This window comes from Hyla sarda, chromosome 2 (assembly GCF_029499605.1).
Source record: "Hyla sarda isolate aHylSar1 chromosome 2, aHylSar1.hap1, whole genome shotgun sequence".
Classification (NCBI taxonomy): Eukaryota; Metazoa; Chordata; class Amphibia; order Anura; family Hylidae; genus Hyla; species Hyla sarda.
The window spans coordinates 1,176,514-1,191,800 of NC_079190.1; the positions used below are offsets into that span (position 1 = coordinate 1,176,514).

Below are 15,287 nucleotides of genomic sequence, written 5' to 3' on the forward strand. Positions count from 1 at the left end.
GGCTGCTGAGACCTCCTGTGCTTTGTATTATGTGATATGACCTATGGGTAAAGGCTGCTGAGAGCTCCTGTGCTTTGCATTATGTGATATGACCTATGGGTAAAGGCTGCTGAGAGCTCCGGTGCTTTGTATTATGTGATATGACCTATGGGTAAAGGCTGCTGAGAGCTCCTGTGCTTTGTATTATGTGATATGACCTATGGGTAAAGGCTGCTGAGAGCTCCTGTGCTTTGTATTATGTGATATGACCTATGGGTAAAGGCTGCTGAGATCTCCTGTGCTTTTTATTATGTGATATGACCTATGGGTTAAGGCTGCTGAGAGCTCCTGTGCTTTTTATTATGTGATTTGACCTATGGGTTAAGGCTGCTGAGAGCTCCTGTGCTTTTTATTATGTGATATGACCTATGGGTTAAGGCTGCTGAGAGCACCTGTGCTTTGCATTATGTGATATGACCTATGGGTAAAGCCTGCTGAGAGCTCCTGTGCTTTTTATTATGTGATTTGACCTATGGGTTAAGGCTGCTGAGAGCTCCTGTGCTTTGCATTATGTGATATGACCCATGGGTAAAGCCTGCTGAGAGCTCCTGTGCTTTGTATTATGTGATATAACCTATGGGTTAAGGCTGCTGAGAGCTCCTGTGCTTTGTATTATGTGATATGACCTATGGATAAAGGGATGATCCTAGTGTAGAAGAAAGATGATACTTGGGTAGTGGATGGGGGAACTGGAGGGGAGAAATGATTCCAGGAGGAGTGAGATTGAAGTATGACAGATAATACCTGCAGTGGAGGAGGAGATGTGCCGTCTATGGTGGTTGTGCTGGAGGTCAGGGAGGAAATAATCTCACATTAGATACCGGCCAACCAAAAGCTGCCCTAAGACCCAGGAGATTGTCAGCTCCTCAGACTTACATTACTAGTGACCACATTGTCCTAACAGTCTGTATAATGTGCGGCCCCTGAACCAGAGATGATGGATGATTGTGATATAATGATTATGATGGTGGTGATGGTGATAATGGTGATGATGATTGTGATTATGATGGTGGTGATAATGGTAGTGATGATGGTGGTGATGAAAATGATAATGGTGATAATGATGATGGTAATGATGTTGATGTTGAACATAATGATGATAATGATGGTGCTGATCATGATAGTGAGGATGAGGATGATGGTGATGATGATGGTGATGATGGGTATGATGATGATGACGATGGTGATTATGATGATAGTGATGATGATGGTGATGACCATGGTGATGGGTATCATGATGATGACGATGGTGATGATGATGACAATGGTGATTATGATGATGATGTTGGTGATGACGATGGTGATTATGATGATAGTGATGATGATGTTGGTGATGACGATGGTGATTATGATGATGGTGATGATGGGTATGATGATGATGACGATGGTGATTATGATGATAGTGATGATGATGGTGATGACCATGGTGATGGGTATCATGATGATGACGATGGTGATGATGATGTTTATGATGACGATGGTGATTATGATGATGATGTTGGTGATGACGATGGTGATTATGATGGTTATGATGACGATGGTGATTATGATGATGATGTTGGTGATGACGTTGGTGATTATGATGATAGTGATGATGATGGTGATGACCATTGTGATGGGTATCATGATGATGACGATGGTGATTATGATGGTTATGATGACGATGGTGATTATGATGATGATGTTGGTGATGACGATGGTGATTATGATGATAGTGATGATGATGGTGATGACCATGGTGATGGGTATCATGATGATGACGATGGTGATTATGATGATGGTGATGACCATGGTGATGGGTATCATGATGATGACGATGGTGATGATGATGGTTATGATGACGATGGTGATTATGATGATGATGTAGGTGATGACGTTGGTGATTATGATGATAGTGATGATGATGTTGGTGATGACGATGGTGATCATGGTGATGATAGTTGGCAGCTCTGTTCCCTTGTTGGTTATACGGCCTGGGGCACACAGCTGTCCACACTGCACACACCTCAGTGATAAGAGGGAACAGGAAGCGCGGTGGCGTGGGGCGGTAACGGAACTCGTAGGGTATTGTGTCTAGTCTCTGTTCTCACTGTGAGAGGAGCCGCTGCCTCTGTGGTTTTCTTCATGTTAAGAAGGAAAACAGAAAACAAAGCGGCTCCGGGCCCTTGTTATGTCACAGACTTCCTGCCAGCACCACAGGGTATAAACATGTATAACGTACAAAGATGGGGTCTATAAACTACACCGCACCCAGAGGGAAGACACCATAGGGTTCACCTAATCCAGACCCCATATCCCCATATCAGAAGCATCTACTTACTTGTGGGGCATCTTTGTCTGATGCTGAGGAGCAAATAACAATGTTCAGTTGTAAAGTACAGTTTTGGGGTCACCACCCTGTCCATTGTTGGGGTCAGGAGGGATACCTGTCAGTTCTGGGGTCACCACCCTGTCCATTGTTGGGGTCAGAAGGGATACCTGTCAGTTTTGGGGTCACCACCCTGTAAATTTTTTGGGGTCAGGAGGGATACCTGTCAGTTTTGGGGTCACCACCCTGTCCATTGTTGGGGTCAGGAGGGATACCAGTCAGTTTTGGGGTCACCACCCTGTCCATTATTGGGATAAAGAGGGATCCCTGTCAGTTTTGGGGTCACCACCCTATCCGTTGTTGGGTTCAGGAGGGATACCTGTCAGTTTTGGGGTCACCACCCTGTCCATTGTTGGGTTCAGGAGGGATACCTGTCAGTTTTGGGGTCACCACCCTGTCCATTGTTGGGGTCAGGAGGGATACCTGTCAGTTTTGGGGTCACCACCCTATCCGTTGTTGGGTTCAGGAGGGATACCTGTCAGTTTTGGGGTCACCACCCTGTCCATTGTTGGGTTCAGGAGGGATACCTGTCAGTTTTGGGGTCACCACCCTGTCCATTGTTGGGGTCAGGAGCGATACCTGTCAGTTTTGGGGTCACCACCCTGTCCATTGTTGGGGTCAGGAGGGATACCTGTCAGTTTTGGGGTCACCACCCTGTCCCTTGTTGGGTTCAGGAGGGATACCTGCCAGTTTTGGGGTCACCACCCTGTCCATTGTTGGGGTCAGGAGGGATACCTGTCAGTTTTGGGGTCACCACCCTGTCCATTATTGGGTCAGGAGGGATACCTCTCAGTTTTGGGTCACCACCCTGTCCATTGTTGGGGTCAGGAGGGATACCTGTCAGTTTTGGGGTCACCACCCTGTCCATTGTTGGGTTCAGGAGGGATACCTGTCAGTTTTGGGGTCACCACCCTGTCCATTATTGGGGTCAGGAGGGATACCTGTCAGTTTTGGGGTCACCACCCTGTCCATTGTTGGGTTGAGGAGGGATACCTGTCAGTTTTGGGGTCACCACCCTGTCCATTGTTGGGGTCAGGAGGGATACCTGTCAGTTTTGGGGTCACCACCCTGTCCCTTGTTGGGTTCAGGAGGGATACCTGCCAGTTTTGGGGTCACCACCCTGTCCATTGTTGGGGTCAGGAGGGATACCTGTCAGTTTTGGGGTCACCACCCTGTCCATTATTGGGTCAGGAGGGATACCTCTCAGTTTTGGGTCACCACCCTGTCCATTGTTGGGGTCAGGAGGGATACCTGTCAGTTTTGGGGTCACCACCCTGTCCATTGTTGGGTTCAGGAGGGATACCTGTCAGTTTTGGGGTCACCACCCTGTCTATTATTGGGGTCAGGAGGGATACCTGTCAGTTTTGGGGTCACCACCCTGTCCATTGTTGGGGTCAGGAGGGATACCTGTCAGTTTTGGGGTCACCTCCCTGTATATTGTTGGGTTCAGGAGGGATACCTGTCAGTTTTGGGGTCAGCACTCTGTCCATTGTTGGGGTCAGGAGGGATACCTGTCAGTTTTGGGGTCAACACCCTGTCCATTGTTGGGGTCAGGAGGGATACTTGTCAGTTTTGGGGTCACCACCCTGTCCATTATTGGGGTCAGGAGGGATACCTGTCAGTTTTGGGGTCACCACTCTGTATATTGTTGGGTTCAGGAGGGATACCTGTCAGTTTTGGGGTCACCACCCTGTCCATTATTGGGGTCAGGAGGGATACCTGTCAGTTTTGGGGTCACCACTCTGTATATTGTTGGGTTCAGGAGGGATACCTGTCAGTTTTGGGGTCACCACCCTGTCCATTATTGGGGTCAGGAGGGATACCTGTCAGTTTTGGGGTCACCACCCTGTCCATTATTGGGGTCAGGAGGGATACCTGTCAGTTTTGGGGTCACCACTCTGTATATTGTTTGGTTCAGGAGGGATACCTGTCAGTTTTGGGGTCACCACCCTGTCCATTATTGGGGTCAGGAGGGATACCTGTCAGTTTTTGGGCACCACTCTGTCCATTATTGGGGTCAGGAGGGATACCTGTCAGTTTGGGGTCACCACTCTGTATATTGTTGGGGTCAGGAGGGATACCTGTCAGTTTTTGGGCACCACTCTGTCCATTATTGGGGTCAGGAGGGATACCTGTCAGTTTTGGGGTCACCACTCTGTATATTGTTGGGGTCAGGAGGGATACCTGTCAGTGAAGGAGCATTCAGCCATCAGCTATCTAAGGTATATGGCCAGCCACGTGGACTAGTGATGTCACTGATGTTGGTGCTCAGATGATTATACAGTGGTCAGGACCGTCATCTTCACCAGGGTCCACCGCTCAGCCCCATCTCTATATTGGGGGGAAGGCCTGCTCCCCCCAGCTATGAAGCCCTGGGGCAGTGACCGCTCAGGTCAGTCCTGGTGGATATAACCCATCGGTGGAGGCTGCAGTCACTACAAGTTGTGAACCGTCTCAAGAGCAGGAACTCAGCAGCCCTTCTTCTTTTCAACCACAAGCAAGGTGTGGTCATGTGTCACTCACAATACACAGTACAACCACCTCACGGGATGCACAGTAACACCACCACACAATACACAGTACAACCACCTCACGGGATGCACAGTAACACCACCACACAATACACAGTACAAACACCTCACGCGATACACGGTACCAACATCACAAACAATGCACAGTACCACCGGGGTTGTAGATGGAGGGTAGAGGGGTTGAGGGTAGTTGGGGTTGTAGATGGAGGGTAGAGGGGTTGAGGGTAGTTGGGATTGTAGATGGAGGGTAGGGGGGTTGAGGGTAGTTGGGGTTGTAGAGGGAGGGTAGAGGGGTTGAGGGTAGTTGGGGTTATAGATGGAGGGTAGAGGGGTTGAGGGTGGTTGAGGGTAGTTGGGGTTATAGATGGAGGGTAGAGGGGTTGACGATAGTTGAGGTTGTAGATGGAGGGTAGAGGGGATGAGGGTAGTTGGGGTTGTAGATGGAGGGTAGAGGGGTTGAGGGTAGTTGGGGTTGTAGATGGAGGGTAGAGGGGTTGAGGGTAGTTGAGGGTAGTTGGGGTTGTAGATGGAGGGTAGAGGGGTTGAGGGTAGTTGAGGGTAGTTGGGGTTGTAGATGGAGGGTAGAGGGGTTGAGGGTAGTTGGGGTTGTAGATGGAGGGTAGAGGGGTTGAGGGTAGTTGAGGGTAGTTGGGGTTGTAGATGGAGGGTAGAGGGGTTGAGGGTAGTTGGGGTTGTAGATGGAGGGTAGAGAGGTTGAGGGTAGTTGAGGTTGTAGATGGAGGGTAGAGGGGTTGAGGGTAGTTGGGGTTGTAGATGGAGGGTAGAGGGGTTGAGGGTAGTTGAGGGTAGTTGGGGTTGTAGATGGAGGGTAGAGGGGTTGAGTGTAGTTGGGGTTGTAGATGGAGGGTAGAGGGGTTGAGGGTAGTTGAGGGTAGTTGGGGTTGTAGATGGAGGGTAGAGGGGTTGAGGGTAGTTGAGGGTAGTTGGGGTTGTAGATGGAGGGTAGAGAGGTTGAGGGTAGTTGAGGTTGTAGATGGAGGGTAGAGGGGTTGAGGGTAGTTGGGGTTGTAGATGGAGGGTAGAGGGGTTGAGGGTAGTTGAGGGTAGTTGGGGTTGTAGATGGAGGGTAGAGGCGTTGAGGGTAGTTGGGGTTGTAGATGGAGGGTAGAGGGGTTGAGGGTAGTTGGGGTTGTAGATGGAGGGTAGAGGGGTTGAGGGTAGTTGAGGGTAGTTGGGGTTGTAGATGGAGGGTAGAGGGGTTGAGGGTAGTTGAGGGTAGTTGGGGTTGTAGATGGAGGGTAGAGGGGTTGAGGGTAGTTGAGGTTGTAGATGGAGGGTAGAGGGGTTGAGGGTAGTTGGGGTTGTAGATGGAGGGTAGAGGGGTTGAGGGTAGTTGAGGGTAGTTGGGGTTGTAGATGGAGGGTAGAGGCGTTGAGGGTAGTTGGGGTTGTAGATGGAGGGTAGAGGGTTGATGGTAGTTGGGGTTGTAGATGGAGGGTAGAGAGGTTGATGGTAGTTGGGGTTGTAGATGGAGGGTAGAGGGGTTGAGGGTAGTTGGGGTTGTAGATGGAGGGTAGAGGGGTTGAGGGTAGTTGGGGTTGTAGATAGAGGGTAGAGGGGTTGAGGGTAGTTGGGGTTGTAGATGGAGGGTAGAGGGGTTGAGGGTAGTTGGGGTTGTAGATGGAGGGTAGAGACAAAAAAGATTATTATCCATAAAACACTACCTGTAATAGGCATGTTCCCACAGGCTATCCAGGGACACAGTGCACCCTCAACGGACGTCGTTTCGTGGGTCTCCCCACTTCGTCAGGACGTCCGTTGAGGGTGCACTGTGTCCCTGGATAGCCTGTGGGAACATGCCTATTACAGGTAGTGTTTTATGGATAATAATCTTTTTTGTATTAGCGGCGACTTTGTACTGAGATACACACTACCGTATTGATAATCTGAGTGAACCAACATAACTTATGCATTGTTCCTTACATTTACCATCTTGATTACCAGGACCAGGTCACTAGTGCTTTTCTGGGGTATATGTTTTTTAGGGGTAAGTTTGTCTGTCCTTGAGTTTGTTACTAATTATTTAATAAAGTTTATACTATTTTTCATGAATTTTGTATTATTGGTGTTTAATTCATGGTGACAATTGTAGGAGTAGTATCCTCACACATGTTATATATGGGACATCCTCACACATGGTATATATGGGATATCCTCACACATGTTATATATGGGACATCCTCACACATGTTATATATGGGACATCCTCACACATGTTATATATGGGACATCCTCACACATGTTATATATGGGATATCCTCACACATGTTATATATGGGACATCCTCACACATGTTATATATGGGACATCCTCACACATGTTATATATGGGATATCCTCACACATGTTATATATGGGATATCCTCACACATGTTATATATGGGAGATCCTCACACATGTTATATATGGGACATCCTCACACATGTTATATATGGGAGATCCTCACACATGTTATATATGGGACATCCTCACACATGGTATATATGGGACATCCTCACACATGTTATATATGGGACATCCTCACACATGTTATATATGGGATATCCTCACACATGTTATATATGGGACATCCTCACACATGTTATATATGGGACATCCTCACACATGTTATATATGGGATATCCTCACACATGTTATACATAGGACATCTTCACACATGGTATATATGGGACATCCTCACACATGGTATATATGGGACATCCTCACCCATGTTATATATGGGATATCCTCTTATGTTATATATGGTACATCCTCACACGTTATATATGGGATATCCTCACACATGTTATATATGGGATATCCTCTCACATGTTATATATAGGATATCCTCTCACATGTTATATATGGGACATCCTCACACATGTTATATATGGGACATCCTCACCCATGGTATATATGGGACATCCTCACACATGGTATATATGGGACATCCTCACACATGGTATATATGGGACATCCTCTCACATGGTATATATGGGACATCCTCACACATGTTATATATGGGATATCCTCACACATGGTATATATGGGACATCCTCACACATGTTATATATGGGACATCCTCACACATGGTATATATGGGATATCCTCACACATGTTATATATGGGACATCCTCACACATGGTATATATGGGATATCCTCACACATGTTATATATGGGACATCCTCACACATGGTATATATGGGACATCCTCACACATGTTATATATGGGACATCCTCACACATGTTATATATGGGACATCCTCACACATGGTATATATGGGACATCCTCACACATGTTATATATGGGATATCCTCACACATGTTATATATGGGACATCCTCACACATGGTATATATGGGACATCCTCACACATGTTATATATGGGACATCCTCACACACGTTATATAGGGGACATCCTCTCACATGTTATATATGGGACATCCTCACACATGTTATATATGGGACATGCTCACACATGTTATATATGGGACATCCTCACACATGATATATATGGGACATCCTCACACGTTATATATATATATATATATATATATATGTATATATGGGACATCCTCACACATGTTATATATGGGACATCCTCACACATGTTATATATGGGACATCCTCACACATGTTATATATGGGATATCCTCACACATGTTATATATGGGACATCCTCACACATGTTATATATGGGACATCCTCACACATGTTATATATGGGATATCCTCACACATGTTATACATAGGACATCTTCACACATGGTATATATGGGACATCCTCACACATGGTATATATGGGACATCCTCACACATGTTATATATGGGATATCCTCTTATGTTATATATGGTACATCCTCACACGTTATATATGGGATATCCTCACACATGTTATATATGGGATATCCTCTCACATGTTATATATAGGATATCCTCTCACATGTTATATATGGGACATCCTCACACATGTTATATATGGGACATCCTCACCCATGGTATATATGGGACATCCTCACACATGGTATATATGGGACATCCTCACACATGGTATATATGGGACATCCTCTCACATGGTATATATGGGACATCCTCACACATGTTATATATGGGATATCCTCACACGTTATATATGGGATATCCTCTCATGTTATATATGGGACATCCTCACACGTTATATATGGGATATCCTCACACATGTTATATATGGGATATCCTCGCACATGTTATATATGGGATATCCTCTCACATGTTATATATAGGATATCCTCTCACATGTTATATATGGGACATCCTCACACATGTTATACATGGGACATCCTCACACATGTTATATATGGGATATCCTCACACATGTTATATATGGGACATTCTCACACATGTTATATATGGGACATCCTCACACGTTATATATATATGGGACATCCTCACACATGTTATATATGGGACATCCTCACACATGGTATATATGGGACATCCTCACACATGGTATATATGGGACATCCTCACACATGTTATATATGAGATATCCTCTCATGTTATATATGGGACATCCTCACACGTTATATATGGGATATCCTCACACATGTTATATATGGGATATCCTCACACATGTTATATATAGGATATCCTCTCACATGTTATATATGGGACATCCTCAAACATGTTATATATGGGACATCCTCACACATGTTATACATAGGACATCCTCACACATGGTATATATGGGACATCCTCACACATGGTATATATGGGACATCCTCACACATGTTATATATGAGATATCCTCTCATGTTATATATGGGACATCCTCACACGTTATATATGGGATATCCTCACACATGTTATATATGGGATATCCTCACACATGTTATATATGGGATATCCTCTCACATGTTATATATAGGATATCCTCTCACATGTTATATATGGGACATCCTCAAACATGTTATATATGGGACATCCTCACACATGTTATATATGGGACATCCTCACACATGTTATATATGAGACATCCCCTCACATGGTATATATGGGATATCCTCTCACATGTTATATATGGGAGATCCTCACACATGATATATATGGGACATCCTCACACATGTTATATATGGGAGATCCTCACACATGATATATATGGGACATCCTCACACATGTTATATATTGGACATCCTCACACATGTTATATATGGGACATCCTCACACATGATATATATGGGACATCCTCACACATGTTATATATGGGACATCCTCACATATTTTATATATGGGACATCCTCACACATGTTATATATGGGACATCCTCACACATGATATATATGGGACATCCTCACACATGTTATATATGGGACATCCTCACATATTTTATATATGGGGCATCCTCACACATGTTATATATGGGACATCCTCACACATGTTATATATGGGACATCCTCACACATGTTATATATGGGACATCCTCACACATGTTATATATGGGACATCCTCACACATGTTATATATGGGAGATCCTCACACATGGTGTATATGGGACATCCTCACACGCTATATATATGGGACATCCTCACACATGTTATATATGGGACATCCTCACACATGTTATACATGGGACATCCTCACACATGTTATATATGGGACATCCTCACACATGGTATATATGGGACATCCTCGCACATGTTATATATATGGGACATCCTCACACATGTTATATATATATATGAGAAATCCTCACACATGTTATATATGGGAGATCCTCACACATGTTATATATGGGACATCCTCACACGTTATATATATATGGGACATCCTCACATGTTATATATGGGACATCCTCACACATGTTATATATGGGACATCCTCACACATGTTATATATGGGACATCCTCACACATGTTATATATGGGACATCCTCACACATGGTATATATGGGACATCCTCACACATGTTATATATGGGACATCCTCTCACATGTTATATATGGGACATCCTCTCACATGTTATATATGGGACATCCTCACACATGTTATATATGGGACATGCTCACACATGTTATATATGGGACATCCTCACACATGTTATATATGGGACATCCTCACACATGTTATATATGGGACATCCTCACATGTTATATATGGGACATCCTCACACGTTATATATGGGATATCCTCACACATGTTATATATGGGATATCCTCACACATGTTATATATGGGACATCCTCACACATGTTCTATATGCGATATCCTCACACATGTTATATATGGGAGATCCTCACACATGTTATATATGGGACATCCTCACACATGTTATATATGGGACATCCTCACACATGGTATATATGGGACATCCTCACACATGTTATATATGGGACATCCTCACACATGTTATATATGGGATATCCTCACACATGTTATATATGGGATATCCTCACACATGTTATATATGGGACATCCTCACACATGGTATATATGGGATATCCTTACATGGTATATATGGGACATCCTCTCACATGTTATATATGGGACATCCTCACACATGTTATATATGGGATATCCTCACACATGTTATATATGGGACATCCTCACACATGTTATATATGGGATATCCTCACACATGTTATATATGGGATATCCTCTCACATGTTATATATGGGATATCCTCACACATGTTATATATGGGACATCTTCACACATGTTATATATGGTACATCCTCACACATGTTATATATGGGATATCCTCACACATGTTATATATGGGATATCCTCTCACATGTTATATATGGGACATCCTCACATGTTATACATGGGACATCCTCACACATGTTATATATGGGATATCCTCTCATGTTATATATGGGACATCCTCACACGTTATATATGGGATATCCTCACACATGTTATATATGGGATATCCTCACACGTTATATATGGGATATCCTCTCACATGTTATATATGGGATATCCTCACACATGTTATATATGGGACATCCTCACATGTTATATATGGGACATCCTCACACATGTTATATATGGGACATCCTCACAGACATCCTCACACATGGTATATATGGGACATCCTCACACATGTTATATATGGGACATCCTCACAGACATCCTCACACATGTTATATATGGGACATCCTCACACATGGTATATATGGGACATCCTCACACATGGTATATATGGGATATCCTCTCACATGTTATATATGTGACATCCTCACACATGTTATATATGGGACATCCTCACACATGGTATATATGGGATATCCTCACACATGGTATATATGGGATATCCTCACACATGGTATATATGGGATATCCTCACACATGTTATATATGGGATATCCTCACACATGTTATATATGGGACATCCTCACACATGTTATATATGGGACATCCTCTCACATGGTATATATGGGACATCCTCACACATGTTATATATGGGATATCCTCACACATGTTATATATGGGCTGCTAAATCCTACACAGGGCGTGATATCATGTGCAACTCATAGTATAAAGCTACTAGATCCAGGCCTGTGAGCATATACAATCTAACCCCCTCCCCCTCTGCACAGTTCATATAGATAGCAATCTGTTTTATATAATTGTTTAGTCCTCTCATTGTCACTGGGGTGTTGTCTCAGCAGCTATCTGGCTCCTTCCTCTCTCCTGACAGAAAGTTGTGTAGTCCTCTCTTTGTCACTGTGGTGTTGTCTCAGAAGCTATGTGGCTCCTTCCTCTTTCCTGACAGGAAGTTGTGTAGTCCTCTCATGATCAGTGTGGTGTCATCTTTATTAGGACATTTATAAAAGAAAGAGGTGGGGTTACAGCATGGTGCCTTGTGCTGAGCAGCTACAGAGGCAGAGGAGCAGACTGGGAATGCATACAGCAGGTGTTGCAGACTGCTCTGCTCTGTAGAGCAATGTTCTGCAGCATTGTAGGTGAAAGGACTACAGATGGACAAAACAAATAGGTTTTTGGTAATTTCAGAACTGGGCGGACAGGTAAGTGATGCTATATAACTCTGCAGTCTATTTACTGGACTTCAGAGAACCCCTTTAAGTCTAGTATTTCTGACAGCTGAGGGTTTGTCACAGTTGTATCCAGGTTAGACAATCCTCTGTAAGGTAATTAAGTAACAATTCTCTCTTTGGGCCTGATAGTTTGTTACAATGTATCAGTGCAGGTACAGTGTATCAGTCTGGTGTCCAGCTGGATACATTTACAGAGGATTTCCTTCTAGACTGACACATTGTAACATATCGTCAGCTGTGAGAAGTCAGAGCAGGATTTCTCTGTTCTCATTCACCATGCAGAGATTTAATAAATGGCAGAAGAAAAGAAAACGCAAAGTTTCAGAACGTTCCGTGGTGAGAGGTTTACCAGTTCTGCGGCTCCTCAGGAGATGCCGGACGCCGGTATTGAGGCCGCGGCCGCTCAGTAGGATACTCGGATTTCCTGTGAGAAATATTTCGGGAAGTTTGTGTCCTTCCAGGAAGAGCAGGAATCGTGTGAGAAGTCTCTGTATGTAGCGGCCGCTTCCAATTGTCTCGTGTGCGACGCTGGGAGAGCGACAGAGGATTCGTTTGGAAGTTCACCAATTTACTCATCTTTGTTCACTATCATTCACCATCATCTCATCTGTTCACCAATAGTAATCAACAGTTATCACACGTTACTATAATAACCTTTACCATTCACTACTATTCACCATCATTCACCATCATTCACCATCATCTCATCATTCTTCACCAATAGTAATCAACAGTTATCACTCATTACTATAATAACCTTTACCATTCACTACTATTCACCATCATTCACCATCATCTCATCTCTTCACCAATAGTAATCAACAGTTATCACTCGTTACTATAATATCCTTTACCATTCACTACTATTCACCATCATTTACCATCATGTATCACCATCATTCACCATCATTCACCATCATCTCATCTGTTCACCAATAGTAATCAACAGTTATCACTCATTACTATAATAACCTTTACCATTCACTACTATTCACCATCATTCACCATCATTCACCATCATTCTTCACCAATAGTAATCAACAGTTATCACACGTTACTATAATAACCTTTACCATTCACTACTATTCACCATCATTCACCATCATTCACCATCATCTCATCATTTTTCACCAATAGTAATCAACAGTTATCACTCGTTATTATAATATCCTTTTCTTTACCATTCACTACTATTCACCATCATTCACCATCATTCACCATCATGTATCACCATCATCTCATCATTCTTCACCAATAGTAATCAACAGTTATCACACGTTACTATAATATCCTTTACCATTCACTACTATTCACCATCATTCACCATCATTCTTCACTAATAGTGACCATCATTCAGCACAGTCCTCTATAATACACCTTCCTCTATAATATATCATCCACTATTATTCACCATCATTTACAATTAATTACAGTAATTCACTACTATTCACCATCATTCACCATCATCTCATCATTCTTCACCAATAGTAATCAACAGTTATCACTCATTACTATAATAACCTTTACCATTCACTACTATTCACCATCATTCACCATCATTCACCATCATTCACCATCATTCACCATCATTCTTCACCAATAGTGATCAACAGTTATCACTCGTTACTATAATAACCTTTTCTTTACCTTTCACTACTATTCACCATCATTCACCATCATCTCATCATTCTTCACCAATAGTAATCAACAGTTAGCACACGTTACTATAATAACCTTTACCATTCACTACTATTCACCATCATTCACCATCATTCACCATCATTCACCATCATTCTTCACCAATAGTGATAAACAGTTAGCTCTCGTTACTATAATAACCTTTACCATTCACTACTATTCACCATCATTCACCATCATTCACCATCATTCTTCACCAATAGTAATCAACAGTTATCACTCGTTACTATAATAACCTTTTCTTTACCATTCACTACTATTCACCATCATTCACCATCATTCACCATCATTGTTCACTAATAGTGACCATCATTCAGCACAGTCCTCTATAATACACCTTCCTCTAATATATCATCCACTATTATTCACCATCATTTACAATTAATTACAGTAATTCACTACTATTCACCATCATTCACCATCATTCACCATCATCTCATCATTCTTTACCAATAGTAATCAACAGTTATCACACGTTACTATAATAACCTTTTCTTTACCTTTCACTACTATTCACCATCATTCACCATCATTCACCATCATTCACCATCATCTCATCATTCTTCACCAATAGTAATCAACAGTTATCACATGTTACTATAATATCCTTTACCA

General features: G+C 43.0%; 2 protein-coding genes across 2 annotated transcripts in view; one reads left to right on the plus strand and one right to left on the minus strand.

The window, feature by feature from the left end:
- RHOG (ras homolog family member G) overlaps nt 1-15,287 on the plus strand; it is a 56,807-nt gene that overhangs the window by 29,877 nt on the left and 11,643 nt on the right. The window lies entirely within an intron of this gene.
- Nucleotides 4,322-6,636, minus strand: LOC130358145 (mucin-2-like). The gene is made up of 2 exons (XM_056560973.1): nt 5,050-6,636; nt 4,322-4,591 (listed from the first exon to the last, which is right to left on the minus strand). The coding sequence occupies exons 1-2, from the start codon at nt 6,634-6,636 to the stop codon at nt 4,322-4,324; spliced, it is 1,857 nt and encodes a 618-aa protein (XP_056416948.1).

What these genes read in the sequence shown, in the direction of transcription:
- LOC130358145 (XM_056560973.1), bottom strand. Translation starts at nt 6,636, where the DNA reads ATGCCTATTACAGGTAGTGTTTTATGGATAATAATCTTTTTTGTCTCT. An exon ending in ATGTTGGTACCGTGTATCGC is followed by an intron (nt 4,592 to 5,049) that starts GTGAGGTGTTTG and finishes CTTCACTGACAG; the next exon opens with GTATCCCTCCTGACCCCAAC.